Here is a 15,021-nt window from a genome sequence, read left to right on the forward strand (position 1 = left end):
AGAGGGAAAAAAAAATTCATGGAAAGGATAGAAGTCATAGAGACCCTTATTGACCAAGGAACAGTGGAAAGATTTGGACAGAGAAGCAGTAGGAGACTGGTTCTAGAAAGGGAGCACAAGATATAGAGGTAGAGAATGGGGGAAGACAGATGACTGAGACGCTTGTTGAACATTTTCCTTGGACTGTTCTTAATGTGAATAGTAGTTCTTAGTTTCCAATTTGTTTTTCCTCCGTAGTCAGTCAGTGGGAAGACACTATAAGATAACTTAAGGTTACAACTTGAAGTTGTACAGTTGCAAGTTGTCAGAAGAACGAAGCTAAAAAAAAGAATTAAAAATCAAATGGTCCACCAAAGTAAAAGGAAATAAAATAGCCCCCGTGAGAAAGAAGTATTTTGGTATTATAAAAAAATCAACAAAATGGAATAAAAAGCTAAAGCCTTAATTAAATCCTTAGCTATATACCATGTAATTAACTTGTATTAAAATATTCTAAATTCTGATTTAGGAATTACTCTTAGGCGAGTTGCCACCAACACTGTTTGTGTTTATCCTGTTTCTTTTTAGATGCTTACTTTAAAGAAAATAATTCATTTGGTTTCTATGAGAGAGAATCTTCTACAGTATATAAAAACTGTCCTCAAATCTTAATGTATTTATATGAATCTAGTATACATCTGAAGCCATGAAAAACTAGAGAAAGTACTTGCAAAGTACATAACTCCCTTTGTAAGTTAAAACTTTCTTTAAAGTGAATTGTTTGTCTCCAAGTCCTTAAAGCACAAAGTTACCTTTGGAATATGTTATGTCAAATTCTTCCATGTCTTAGAATAATATATGTGAGGGTCAGTTGGCAAGTCACCTGTTTATATTGGAGGTGGAGGGATGGTAGAGAAAGGTAGTCATACAAGTTGAGCAGCAAACGTTTTTTAAAAGAATGATCTTACATATTCAGGTCCTGGTTAATTTAGTTTTTAATAAAAAGTTTTTAATTGTATGATTCAGTTTGCTTGAGTACTTCCCAGTGGCAAAGCAGAGAAGTAGAATATAGTGAAGCTTTATAAATGAATACATTTAAATTGCTTAGTGTTTTTAAGTCAGTTCATTCTATTAAAGAAAATTTTATTGCCCAAACTCTGCTATAGTTACACAAATAGATCACTTAATAAAGTAAAGGAGTCCTACCACTAACAAATCATAGTATTTTCAGTTGTTTATGTTCTCTTCTAGTTTTAGTCCATTATACAAACATTTATCCTTAGCTGTCATAACATAATGCAATTCTGTTCACCTTTTCCCTCTTCTTTTTTTTAAGCAGTTTATGGTTTTATTGATTTTGTTTTTTTTTAGAGAGAGAGGAAGGAAAAGGGATTAGAGATAGAAACATTGATGAAAAAGAAACATTGATCAGCTGCCTGCTGCACGCCCCCTTCTGGGGATCAAGCCCAGAACCCGGGCATATGCCCTGGCCGGGAATCAACCGGTGACCTGTTGGTACATGGGATAATGTTCAGCCAACTGAGCCACACCCACCAGGCCCCCCTTTCCCCTCTTAATACTTTTCCCCTCTTAATATTGATCATTTTATATGGCTATGTAATACTCTATCAAATAATGTCTTCTAATTCCATAGTATTAGAATTTAAATTATTTTAATCTTAGCTTCTTCTAAACTCTTTTTTTCATCCAATGCCAAAGAAAAATAACATTAAAACTTAGCATTAAGTTTACTTTACCATATCACTTTAGATTTGTAACCTTAAGACCCAAAGTCATTATGGGGAAAGATGCCTGGAGAGATGTACAAATTTCACTTCCCTTTTTGCCTGTGGTTAAAAATAGCTACTATGTTTGTTTTCTTCTAAGATCCTCTAAAACACATCTTTTTTAACCAATATGATTTTTTTTTTAAAGTGATTTGTTAGTAGTACCTTGTTTCCAGTAAATTGTTGGGGGTATAAGTCGGGGGGGCGGGGGTGATCTAGAGTTGAATGAAAGAAAAACACATAAAACTAAAATAGCTTTTATGAAATATAACTATACCTTTTGTGTTTTTGTGCCTGTGATAAGATTTTTAAAAATTTTAGTACCTATTTTTTTTGTTTTATTATTGCTAGTGATAATAGGATTGTTTTGGCAGTGTTTTTATGCATTTGGAAAGGTTAAGTTCTTCAGAGAGGCACAGTTGTAATGAGACAATTAGGTATTTTTCAGTCCACCACTGGGTACCACAATAGCTATGGCATCTCATTTTAGTTATTTTTAAATGTGTTTTCATAAGCAGTATCTATAATTCCATATTCCAGATTTTAAAAAATATTTGATATGTCAGTCATTTGCTTAGAAACATTTTTAGAAAGTGTATTACAAAATGATAGACAAAAACATTAATTGATGATGGTTTAATAAATAAGAGCATGCAATTACTGAATCTTTAAAAGATTCACATGGATGAGTATTTTTGCAGAATTGAATACTTTAAGGCTTTAATTTTATACTCATCGCTAGATCATTATATCTAATTATTTTGACCATTTATTCAAATAATAAACCTCCAAGTTTGAATATTTATAGTGAAGAATGAGTTTGGAGAAAGGAAAATAATTATATGTCTTTCTCTCCCTGCTATTTTATTCTGCCTGTTACCAGAGTACAAAAATACACATTCACATCGTCTGTTGTAGCGTATTCTTGGATCATACAGATTTAGTTACAATACACACACAGGTCAGCCAGTGTTAAAAGACTGAAAAGAATGAAAGCTACAAATGGGGACAGATGAGCTATGCATTCTGTAAGATAAAACAGGTGTTTCGGAAGATAAACAGTATTCAGAAGCAAAGAAGATTTAAATACTTTTGCATCTCTAATTACTTTATTCTGGTTATTAGACAAAAAGCAAATAGCTTTCAAATGAAATCTAAACTTTCTGTAGTATAATTGAAATACAGAATGTTGAATAGTTCTAACTTTGTTTCCTTTTTTTAGAAAAGCAAACTTGATGAGGGGGAAAATAAACTTTATAAAGCAACTCTCTTCCTAGTAACATTTTGAAAAATTGTCAGTTCTATCACCACACTTTTGACAGCACTATAGGATTATTTACCATCAGTTGTGAATTATTTTGCAGGTGCTTCCCAGAATCATACATGCAAAGCTGAGCAGTCTGGGGGGTGAGGATGCTAACCTGTTATCTGTTTTTGTTTATAGGACGGTGAACTTTGACATAATAAAATACTTGTATGATTTCTTGTGAAAACAAGCTTCAAAGCCATATGGACACTGTGACAATGACTAAGCCAAGCTGTGTTCATCCAACTACTTAGCTGGCCAGGGAGAGGAGTTCTTTGGCTCTATTGGATTTGTCCAGACAGGTGCTGGCCCAGCATGGAATCTGATGAAAATACTCTGATTGGTCTGGGTGGATGTGAGCAGAAGACTATTTACCAGGGACCCTGGAGTATTTGGAAGCAACGTGTTAATTATAAACAGCAGGGCTTGAGCACAATCTGTTCTACTCTTAATGATGTTATCTTAACACTGAAATTGCCTGAAACCCATTTACTTAGGACTACATTTTGCTGCGAACCATCCCCTGCTCTTTGAAGGTGCCAGCAGCCCTTGTATATAAGCCCAGTCCTTTCACTTCCTCTCCGCAGGAGCCTCTGCAGTTGCTTGCCAAAGCAGATTTTCCTAAGGCCACTGTTTTAAAAGATCATAGTTGCAAAATATAGTAAATAGAAGTGTGTTGTTGTTTTTTAATCCAAGCTTGTATATTCGTGTCTTTCACCCTGCTTTTCTCAAAAGGCAAGGTAGTTTGATCAGATCTAGGCCAACTTTCCATCTCTAAGCCTACTCGATAACTAGTGTGCTTGTGTGAGGTTTATCTTGCAATTAACCATCCAACCTAGCTTTTTAATCCACATGATAGTTTTCTGTTTTTAATCATTGACCTTTAAAGTTCCACAATAAAATTTTTCTGTGTTATATCAGTATGAACCTTGGGACTGCTTTTCTTGTCTGTTCATATTTTTAAAGAAGCTTTCTGTTAGCATTTGAATGTTTGAAAGTTGTTCTGAGCAGATTTAAAGTGCTTAATTACAGAGCCTAGTTTAAATTTCAGTGGCATTTTATTCTTTCATTCCTTTCTTGAAGGAAAATTCTCACAATGAGCACTCCAAGGAAGCCTTTTAAAAATGTAAAGATTATCTGACACTTTCTGGATCAAAAAAACGGAAGTAGTTGTCTACTTGCATCTATTTAGAGGTAATGAGTAGAGGGAGAAGACGAATTTCTTTTTGTTTCCCTACATAAGACAGCAAGGGAAGACTTTCTTGCCCAAAGGATAGCACCCATAATGAGTGGTAGGGCACCCACAGTGAGTGGTAGAGCACCCTCACTTTGAGTCTCTTGTCACACAGAAGATGGTGAATTTTGTGTCCCACAAGATGTTTAGAGAAGCTAGCCTCAGGTGAAAGCCATGTGCATTGCAAATTCAGGCTTAGATTTCCTGCACATAGAAATCCATGTGCTGTTAAAGTAGTGAGGAAAGAGTAAAGAAATGAAATGGAGTCACTCTAGTCAAATTACCGCTAAATTACTAAAGTGAAGTAGCTTGAGGCATGAGGAGACGATGGTACCCTTGCTTTAACTAGCCTGGGAACTTACGATTTGAACTTCTCAAATGTGTATCAATGCCTGTATATGTCCTATAGATAATTCGCTGAAGAACTTCGGGAACAATGCCCATGTATCCAGGCCACCTGACACCCATATCTCCTAGCATCCTTTATCTGGACCACCAGACAAAGATTGCCATCTCGGACCAATCCAGAAGCTAAGAATGCAGGACTGATTTTTCTCTCTCAAGAATGTACTTTTTACTGTTAAGAGCTCTCAATTTTTCTCTTTTCTTTGGAACACTCTGGGTATTACCTGGTAGTGTTTCCGATTTGCAAATCTTTAGGCCCTTGAATAAAACTTTGCCATTTTTAATTTTAGCAAAGCCAGGTTCATTTATGCTTGGTTGACAGTTTGGGTAGCTGATTCGGAAAAGCAGTGCCACTTGGGGAAGTGTCAGCTCTCATAGTTTTCTATAAAGTGATAGGTCTGCTGTGCAGCCTTTTTGGATAGGCTGGGACTAGTCTCCATGTCCAGGGAAGAACTTTAGAATATCAGAGGGAGAAGAGATTGTTAAATAGAAACTGCAGAGGACAGAAAGGAGGCAGTTTCTTGTGACTCTCCATGGCTTCTCCTCTCTGTTGGCCATCTGTCCACTGCCTAGCACATTGCCTATCGCGTATGTCCCGCACTGAGCTATACTGTAAAATATTTTGTATCCTGATTTTCTCGGCCCCTGACTGGGCCATCAATCAGAACTTCACTGTTTTGTAATTTACTTTCTAATGGCTTGCTAAATAACTCACTAATTTGATTAATTTACTTAAATTAAGACTAACAGTTTAACATGGGTATTACCATTTTACAAGGGTCATCTGCAAATGAATTCTCTAATTGGAAGGTATAAATCTCCAATTAAAGGAGGGAATATAATGATGCAAATTATGCTGTTTGGTGGGTCAGATATTTTCGTTAAGGGAGAAAGTTCTTAAATTACACTCAGGATCTGTTCTACCTAGCTAAAAGTGATTTAAGTGGTGGAAGGAGAAGGTTACCAAGCTGTGGGTTTTTAGATTTTTTGTATGTGGCTGATCCTCCATTTTTAAAATGTCTTCTTTCAGTTACCATGACTCAGATATGCATAGTCAGGTAGAGACATTAATTCCTCTTCCCTCTTTCAAGTCAATTTCAATTCCTGAATTCATTGCTGAAGCAATTCCTTTTTAATAACTCTGGAGGGGATTGTGAACTAACAAGCCTCTTACTAAGTCCTAAAGTCAGAAAGGGATCAAGTACCTAGGGCAACAGTTAAGAATTAGGGCTCTGGAGTCAGACTAACTTGGATCAAATACTGGCTGTATCTCTACAGGCTGTGTGACTTTAGGCAAGTTATTGAATCTCTGTGCCTGTTTTCTCACCTGTATAATAGAGAGTAGAACTACTTTGTGGAGTTGTTTAGAGGATTAAATAAATTATATATTTAAGGCAGTAGTTCTCAACTAGGGGCAGTTTTGCTTTCCAGGGAACATTTACAATTTTTTGAGACATTTTTGTCACAACTAGATGCGAGTAGGGAGGGTAGAGGCCTGGGATGCTGCTAAACATCCTAAATGCATATCCCACAACAATTATCAGGACCAAAATGTCAATAGTGCCAAAGTTGAGAAACTCTGAGTTAGTGCTTAATAAATGTTAGATACTGTTATTTGTGGCCTAGAAAAAAAGGTGAGAGAATGTAGTAACATTCCAGCTAAAAAGAGAGGAAGTACTCTTACCTAACTACCTGTGGAAATTATTTCTTGCTTAAAATTTTGGAATTATTTAAATGGATACAGAGCCTGGTATTTTTATTTTTAGAATGGAAGGATTACCTGTGGAGTTCTAATCCACATACAGACTTCATTACTTATTTTTCAGGATCTTGTTAAATAGTCAAAACCATCAACTGAGAATGATTGAATCAGGGAACAGGTCACTGTAGAACTACATTTTTGCCCTCAAGGTGTGATGGCCAGACAATTAGTGGTGTACCTCCAGTGGATTTAGTTAACCAACTACTGTTTCATGTAATTAAGGTGGCCTGGGCATGAAAGCTCAGTAAGAAGAAGCCTCGTTAGCCCTTACAAAGTCTGAACCACTCTGCTTGTACTATACAAAGAAAAGTAAAGTAATGGACCAAATCCAGGAATAATGATGCATCCTTCATTGCATTAAGTTACTTAGTAGGTCTCTAAAATAGTAGATGAAATGCAGCAACTGCGCCGTGTGTGCAGTCAGGGCTATAGTAGTGTCCTCCCTTGCTACCTGATGCCTCACACTATTGTGTGCCATAATTGTTTGCATTTTATGCCTTTAGCCATGAACAGAGACTTGGAGGTAATTAGACCAGAGGTTGATATTATTCAGCTTCATTTCCTACACTTTGAAAGCTTCATCTGCTACAAAGTGTGAGTGCCTATCATATGTGAATAGTTTAGATAATTTTGCATGTAATTTCCGTCTGCTGACACAATTTGCTTTCAAAAATGCTTAGTAGAGCTCAAAGAAATCTTTTCTATCAAGATATCAACATTTCACTCAAATTTGCCATTAAATGCCCTGAATACACAGTTAGTGTTCCTTTTCCAGCAGTGACACATTCAAGAAGCACAGTATGAGAACTAGAAATTTGGTCGAGCAGAGAAAATTATAATCAATTCATTCACTTAACTGCATGTTGATGTGCAGTAATGATGGGAATTTTAGAAGGCATTCAGCTGTTTGAGTAAATATGGTAGCTTTGGCATGATGGAAAGAGCTTGGATTTTTTAAGTCAGTAAAGATCTGCTTGGATTTTGGATAAATCATCACTCATTTCCTTGGTCTGTGAAGGAGTTAAGAGTCTGATTTAACAGCAGTTCCCATAAAAGTATTCAATAATCATTCAACAAATACTAAGTACTGGCTGTGAGCCAGGCATTGTGTTGGATATAGCAGATACAGATTTCTGGTACTGTCAGCATTGGCAGAGCCATTCCTTGAGATAGGAAATCCTGGAGGAGGAGTTAGGTCTGTGGCATGAGGAAGATTGAGTTCAGTTTTAGACATTCTGCCCTTGGTGTCCTTATAAGATATTCAAGTAGTAATGTAAATAGATGGTTGGATTTAGGTTAGAGATCAGAGTTACTACCAAGTATAAAACGGGAGTCATCAGAGTAGAGGTGGCTATTTAGTGAGTTAAAGGTCTTAGTTCCTAATGTAGTGTCCATTGACATGGTGAGGAATAAACCATCTTGAAGTGACTAAAGAAAACATATAGAAGGTGGTTATAACTATTGCACTTCAACTGAAAGTTAATTTAAATTTTTTAAGTAACAATTCTCCACTATTTATGTAAACCTCATTCCCTTCAGTATATGAAGTAACAGTAAGAGACCGAAGCTAAGTTCCATAGAGTATATGGTCCCAAAGGGAAAAACCAACCCCACTTAGAGTTTTAATTTTGTGGAGAATGTTAGGTCCAAACACAGTTTGATCACATTTGTCTGACTTTCATAATACAGTTGAACTTTGAACAAACTGGGTTTGAATTGCACAGGTCCACTTATATGTGGTTTTTTTTCAGTATATTGGAAAATTATGTGGAGATCTGCAACAATTTGAGAAAAACTTGCAGACAGACTTCATAGCCTAGAAATACTGAAAAAATTAAGGAAAAGTTAGGTATGTCATAAATGCATAAAATATATTCCACATTTTCTCTTCCTTATGATTTTCTTAATTTCTTTAGCTTATTGTAAATATACAGTATATAATACATATAACATACAAAATGTGTGTTAATCTACTATTTATGTTATTGATAAGGTTTCCAGTCAACAGTTGGCTATTAGTAGTTAAGTTTTTGAGGAGTCAAAAGTTGTACATGGATTTTCGACTGCGTTGTTCAAACGTCAACTGTAAGAGAGGCATTATTCTGGCTCAGGTGTTTCTGGAATTTCTTAACCCTCTTTAGATTCATTGATAGGACTCATTCACTTGGAAATGAAGAGCCTCAGAGGAACTGAGATGCAATAACCCCATAAACACCCATGAGAAAGGGTGCTGAATAGAAACTCCTGCTGTTTTCTACATCAGTCTTTCTTTAATTGAGAATGTTGCTAAGTGTTAGTTCAAGTTTTGGTATACACTGTTACCTAGGTTTTCAAATGTAATGCATTCCGGAAGACTGTTTAAGTTCTGAAATGATCGAAGACCGAGGAATCAACAGCTGACAGCTAGGCCTCAGGATCTTGCACTCAGCAGAAGCCGCGTGGCATGTTCGACTTCGGAGGCGTGTTCGAAAACCGAAGCATTTCCTTCCAGGTTTATGGCGTTTGTAAACTGAAATGTTCATCAATGGAGACATTTGAAAACCAAGATACCACTGTATTTACTTCTAGTTACTATATTATTCTTGTTATTTAAAGAAAAATATAATTTTCTTTTATATTGAGAAAGAAATGACAGGTCAGGTAGAGATCAATGGCAATCATAGCAGCCTGTGAAATATGATTGGTAGGAGAATTAAGATTGACGTTTCACCAAAGATCAGGTTTTTTTTTGTTGTTTTTTTTTTAAGTATATCTTTATTGATTTCAGAGAGAGGAAAAGAGAGAGATAGAAACATCAATGATGAGAGAGTCATTGATCGCTTGCAGCCCGCAACTTGGGTATGTGCCCTGACCGGGAATCGAACCCCGATCACCTGGATCCTAGGTCGACGCTTAACCACTGAGCCATGCCTGGCCGGGCAAAAGATCAGTTTTTTAAAACATCATTTATACATAAGTAGTTGAAATGTGAAACTATATCAACATAATGAAAAACATCAAAAACTAAATCTCAAATATGTGTGGCCAATATGTCTCTTAAATGCTTATCATGATAAAATGGAAGAAGAGCAAAAGAAACTCTAAAGTGAGGAAAGAGAGTCAAACCACTTGAAGTATGGAAGGAGGAGGGCAGTGAAATACATGCTTGGCAGTGACTGCTGGTCGTACCTCCAACCCCACCCAGTATCTCTCCTTCCTTCTAAAGCATAGGAGCTGTGGCTATAAGGAGGCCAATGTCGTTGGAGCACAGGAAGCAAAAGCAGCTGTGGTAGGAGATGGGATCAGAGAGGTGATGGGGGCTAGGTCATGTGTGGCCTTGCAGGACATTGAAGAACCTTGGTTCTTGTTTTTTGGTAAATTATATTTTTAATTGAATTTATTGGGGTGACATTCATTAAATTATATAGGTTTCAGGTGTACAATTCTATAATACATCACCTGTATATTATATTGTGTGTTCACCCCAAGACCAGTCTCCCATCACCATTTACACCCCATATATCCTCTTCTACCTCCCTATCGCCCTTTCCCTCTGGTAATCACCAAGCTGTGGTCTGTTTCTATGAGGTGTTTGTTTTTGCTTACTCTCTTCACCTGTTTCACCCAGCCCCCAACCACCCTCCTTTTTAACAGCTGTCATTCTATTCTCTGAGTCTGTTTCTATTTTGTTTGTTACTTTATTTTGTTCATTAGATTCCACATGTGAGTGAAATCATATGGTACTTGTCCTTCTCTGACTGGGTTATTTCACTTAGCATTATGCTCTCCAGGTCCATTCATGGTGTTGCAAAGGATAAGATTTCCTTTTTTGCAGCTGAGTAGTATGCCACTGTGTAAATGTACCACAGTTTTTTTATCCACTCATCCATTGATGGGGCACTTGGATGCTTCCAAATCTTGGCTATTGGAAATTACACTGCAGTGAATATAGGGGTGCATATATTCTTTTGAATCAGTGTTTCAGGTTTCTTTGGCTGTATCCCAGAAGTGAGGTAACTCCATACTGTTTTTCCACAGTGTCTGTACCAATCTGCATTCCCACCAACAATGCATGGTTCCCTTTTCTTCACACCCTCACCAACACTTTGGTGTTTGTTGCTTTATTGATGGTAGCCATTCTGATAGGTGTGAAGTGATACCTCATTGTAGTTTTAATTTGCATCTCTCTGATGATTAGTGTGACATTGAGTACCTTTTCGTATATCCATTGGATATCTGTATGTCCTCTTTGGAGAAGTGTCTGTTCAGGTTCTTTGCCCATTTTTAATTGGATTGTTTTTTGGTGTTGAATTTTATAAGTTCTTTATAAATTTTGGATATTAACCCCTTATCAGATGTATCATTGGCAAATATGTTCTCCCATTCGGTGGGTTGTTTTTTCATTTTATTGATGGTTTTCTTTTTGATGTAGTCTCACTTGATTATTTTTTGTTTTCCTTGCCTGAGGCTATATATCAAAACAAATATTGCTATAAGAAATGTACAAGATTGTACTGCCTTGGTTCTTTATTTTTTTATTTTTTTTATTGATTTTAGAGAGTAAAGGAGAGAGGGAGAGAGAGAAAGGAACATCAGTGTGAGAGAGAAACAGTCAGTTGACTCCTGCATGCACCCTGACCGGAGATCAAATCCACAACCTGAGGATGTGCCCTGACCGGGAATCAAGCCGGTGATGGGATGAGACTTAACTAACTGAGCCACACTGGCCAGGGCTGCCGTGGTTCTTATTCTATGTGAGATGGGGAGAGTTTTGAGTAGAGGAGTCAAGTGATCTGGTTTTGATTGGATCCATGATCTGGCTCACTGAATGCTACATTGAGATAGGCTATCAGGGAGATGAGGGTGGAAGGAGGAAGAGCAATTAGAAGACTATTAAAATAATCCAAGTGAAAGATAATGGCAGTTCAGGAAATGGTGTTAACAGTGGAGGTGGTGAGAAGTTATTAAATTCAGGATATAATTTGAAAAAAAATGTCTAATTGGATATTGATTGTGAAAGAAAGAGTCAAGGTAGACTTCAGACTTTTTGACCTGAACATCTGGCAGAGTGGAAGGGAGAAAAGATAAGGAGTTCAGGTGTGGACATGGTAAACTGGAGATTACTATTAAGTATCTAAGTGGAGATGTCAAGGAGGCAGTTAGATAGACAGGACTGAAGTTCTGGGTAAGAAGCCCAGGCTGGAGATATCAATGTGGGATTGTCAGTATCTAAATGGAAGTATGTAATGGAACAGTGTATATAAAAGAAAAGTGGTTGGCTCTTCTGGGTTAGAAAATTTTTCCTATTAGCTCGCTGAGCTCCTGCCCTCTAGAGGGTGACTTTCCTGCCCAAGGAGTTGCTGCCAAACTGTAAGGAATCTTTTCTATGGGAAGATGGGATTCACTTAAATACTAAAATTTCAAATGTTAAATTTGTATTTCAAAAATTTCAACTGGTCCTTGCAATATTAAAAAGAAAAATGGCAGGAAAGGGGTGAGTGCATCATAAATTTAGATGTAACAATATATATCATGCCCAGCCTGCACAAAATGGCTTCTAAATACTGGGTTCACAGATAAAATATGCTCTTAAAATTTTAAAAGCCTTTGTTTTAGAGCTGTTCTTATTATAAACATTTACTTTCCGTTTTAGAAATAAATAAGATTAAATGGTGAATTTCTCCATTATATATAAAAGTTTCTTCTAAATAGATCTGTGTGGATTATTTGGTTATTAGTAACTATTTTTTCCTTCTCCACGAAATATCCATCTATCTCTTGTTGTGCTTTTACCCTAATCTTGACTCATCCACCACTGCATCCCACTCAGCAGAGGACACACTTGGAGTTGTGGCTCCAGACATTGGATTGGTTTGCACTGATTTTTCTCTTAATTTCCATTGTGAACAGCAGCAGTCATTTAGCAAGACAACTGTAGGGGGCAGAACAGAGTGAAACTGACAGGCCAGTATAATGATTGAAACTATCAATATGGTTTCATCATTATCATACAATAAGAGCTACCTGAGTAAGGAAGATGACAGAAGGTTACTGAACATATATTGTCCTTTGAGATGGAAAGTGATTTTTCTTAACCTCATATTTCTCACTGTTTATATGACAGTAATAATGATATTAACTACCACTTGCACATCTGTGTGCCTGGCACTGTAATAGACAATTCACATCTTATATAGTTTGGATTAAAAAAATGTATTCACCCAATAGCTGACAGCAGAATGCCTTTTAGGGAAGAAAATACCTTGGTGGGTAGTTAGGAGCAGAAGTTGAGAAAGAAGATGCAGAAACAGAAGATGAGATCCTAAAAGTACCCTGGAAGAAGTAAAGCAGCAGAAAGATGGCTAAACACTTCTGTATAAGAAAAAAATAATTTGTTTTTGATGCTGAGGATCAGGGCAAGAGCACCAAATAAGAGCCTGTAAGCTGGGCTCTATGGGTGGTTGGTACAGCCAAGGAGAAATTTTAAGTTATTGCTTTACAATTCAAGATGTGACCATTTTTTAGAACCCTTAAATTTTGTGTAACAGTTTGTTACATGCAATAGCCATGCTTTGGGAAAGATCATCAAAAGAGGCTGTTTCCTACAAATGGGTTGACAATAGAGTACATTTCTTTTAAAGCTTACAAAATACCAAGTGGAAACCACAAAGCTCGTTGAAGTAAGAAATTGGTTAGAAGTGACCATGAGAATATAAACCTTAAGCCCCCTCTCTCCAAACAAGGAATTCGGATACATCTTAGGTGTGACCAACCCAAGCAAAAATTCACATGCTTTATTTTTTATAACTGAATCAACTTTTGACCCTTCTGTTGATGGTAGAAATTAATAGGCCAATTTAAGATTAACTCAGCCTTTACTAGTTTGGACTCAGCCTCCTAGGATTCCTTTCCTCTCCCTCCACCCATATTGTTAGGCCCATACATAGCTGGACTCAGTTATTCATGAGCCTATTGTGCAGGCACTGGAATAGCTGAGGACAACCTAGCTGATATCATCTGACTCAGCCTTTCTTTTCACTTGGTGAGTTAGTACATCCTCTGCAGTGGATGTAGAAGATCCTCACAGGCTGTGCCCATTCTCATAGGGCTGTCTGCGTGCCTCTTCTGCAGACCTCTTTGTCCTTGATTTTTCAATCTTGTACCTTACAGGCTTCTGAGTAACCAGCCAAGCCATTCACCACTGCCCCTGAGTCTGACTGTAATCTTACCTAGGTCTGTTCTCTCTCCACATGAAGTGATGACCACTCAAAACTGTCCACTGGGCCTGGCCAGGCGTGGCTCAGCAGTTGAGCGTTGACCTAGGATCCAGGCGATCCGGGTTCGATTCCCGGTCATGGCACATGCCCAGGTTGCGGGCTCGATCCCCGGTCAGGGGCGTGCAGGAGGCGGCCGATCAGTGACTCTCTCATCATTGATGTCTCTATCTCTCTATCCCTCTCTTTCTTCTCTCTGAAATCAATAAAGATATATTTAAAAAAAAAACATAACTGTCCCCTGGGAGGATTTCCACTTACCACTGTCTTTCACTTCCACTTAGTAGGGCTCTAGTGCAACAACACACAATTTTCAGCTTTTATCAACATACAGAGCTTACCCATCCATGAAATAAAACCAACCTTTTTCGTCTTGCATCAGTTGATCATGGGGAAACCCACCATGAAGTCATAGATATTACCTGAGGAAGAGACATTGGTGCAACAGTGGATCTGGGCCACCTGTTCCTTACTTTCTTATGCTTTCTGGACCTATTTGAGGTTGATCTCTGATGTATCACTTCCATTGAAAAATTGATACCTGCTGGTGAATTGGTGGGTCTGTGAGTACCCAGTTCATCGTAATGGATAATTTCGGCCATGTGACACTTGATGTCCCATGGTTAGATGCCTAGCTTCTACCAAGACACTGTAGCATGCTGAGCGCTATTTGCTTCAGCCTGAAGGAGGGCTTTGCTACGCATCTGCTATTGAAACTTGCCAGAGGCTCCACACAGCATCCTACTCTCACAAATCTCTATTACCGTGGGACCTATTGGGTTGTATGGCCCACGAGACAAGGTTGCTTGTACCACAGCCTAGGTCCACTACAGACCTCTTTCCTGCTCTGCTCCCCACTCAGAAATAGCAGCCCTTCATATCACTTATAGATGGGTAAGAATAGTATATGTGGCCCCCAGAATCTGAAGAAGCCTATGAAGCACTGTGTTTCTTCATTAGCAATAGGATATACACATGAAATAACTTACCTTTTGAAGGGATGTCACATCATGTCCCAGACCACCAACCCCTAAAACTTCACCAATGTGGAAGGCTTCTGTATCATCATGAGGCTTATTTTCTATTCAGCACCTGGGACATGTATCATCATACCAAGGCATTCCAATTCCTTGCAAGTTCTTGCTTAATAGGCCCAATTAATAACCATGTCATCAACACAGTGGACCAATATGTTTTATGTAATATCCAGATGGTTCAGGTCCCTTTGGGTATATTGTAACAAAGAGCAGGAGAATTAGCATAACCCTGGAATTCTTATTAATTGTTCATTATAT

At 37.7% G+C, this 15,021-nt stretch overlaps 1 protein-coding gene across 1 annotated transcript in view; it reads left to right on the forward strand.

Moving 5' to 3' along the window:
- The window catches only part of ORC5 (origin recognition complex subunit 5), a 78,033-nt gene extending 74,034 nt beyond the window's left edge, over positions 1-3,999 (forward strand). Inside the window, exon 14 of the mRNA XM_016219587.2 lies at positions 3,211-3,999. Coding sequence (XP_016075073.2) covers positions 3,211-3,256 — 46 coding nt within the window. The 3' untranslated portion in view covers positions 3,257-3,999. The remainder of the gene's footprint in view (positions 1-3,210) is intronic.
- Positions 4,000-15,021: the final 11,022 nt, after the last annotated feature.

This window comes from Miniopterus natalensis, chromosome 10 (genome assembly GCF_054644295.1).
Source record: "Miniopterus natalensis isolate mMinNat1 chromosome 10, mMinNat1.hap1, whole genome shotgun sequence".
NCBI lineage: Eukaryota > Metazoa > Chordata > Mammalia > Chiroptera > Miniopteridae > Miniopterus > Miniopterus natalensis.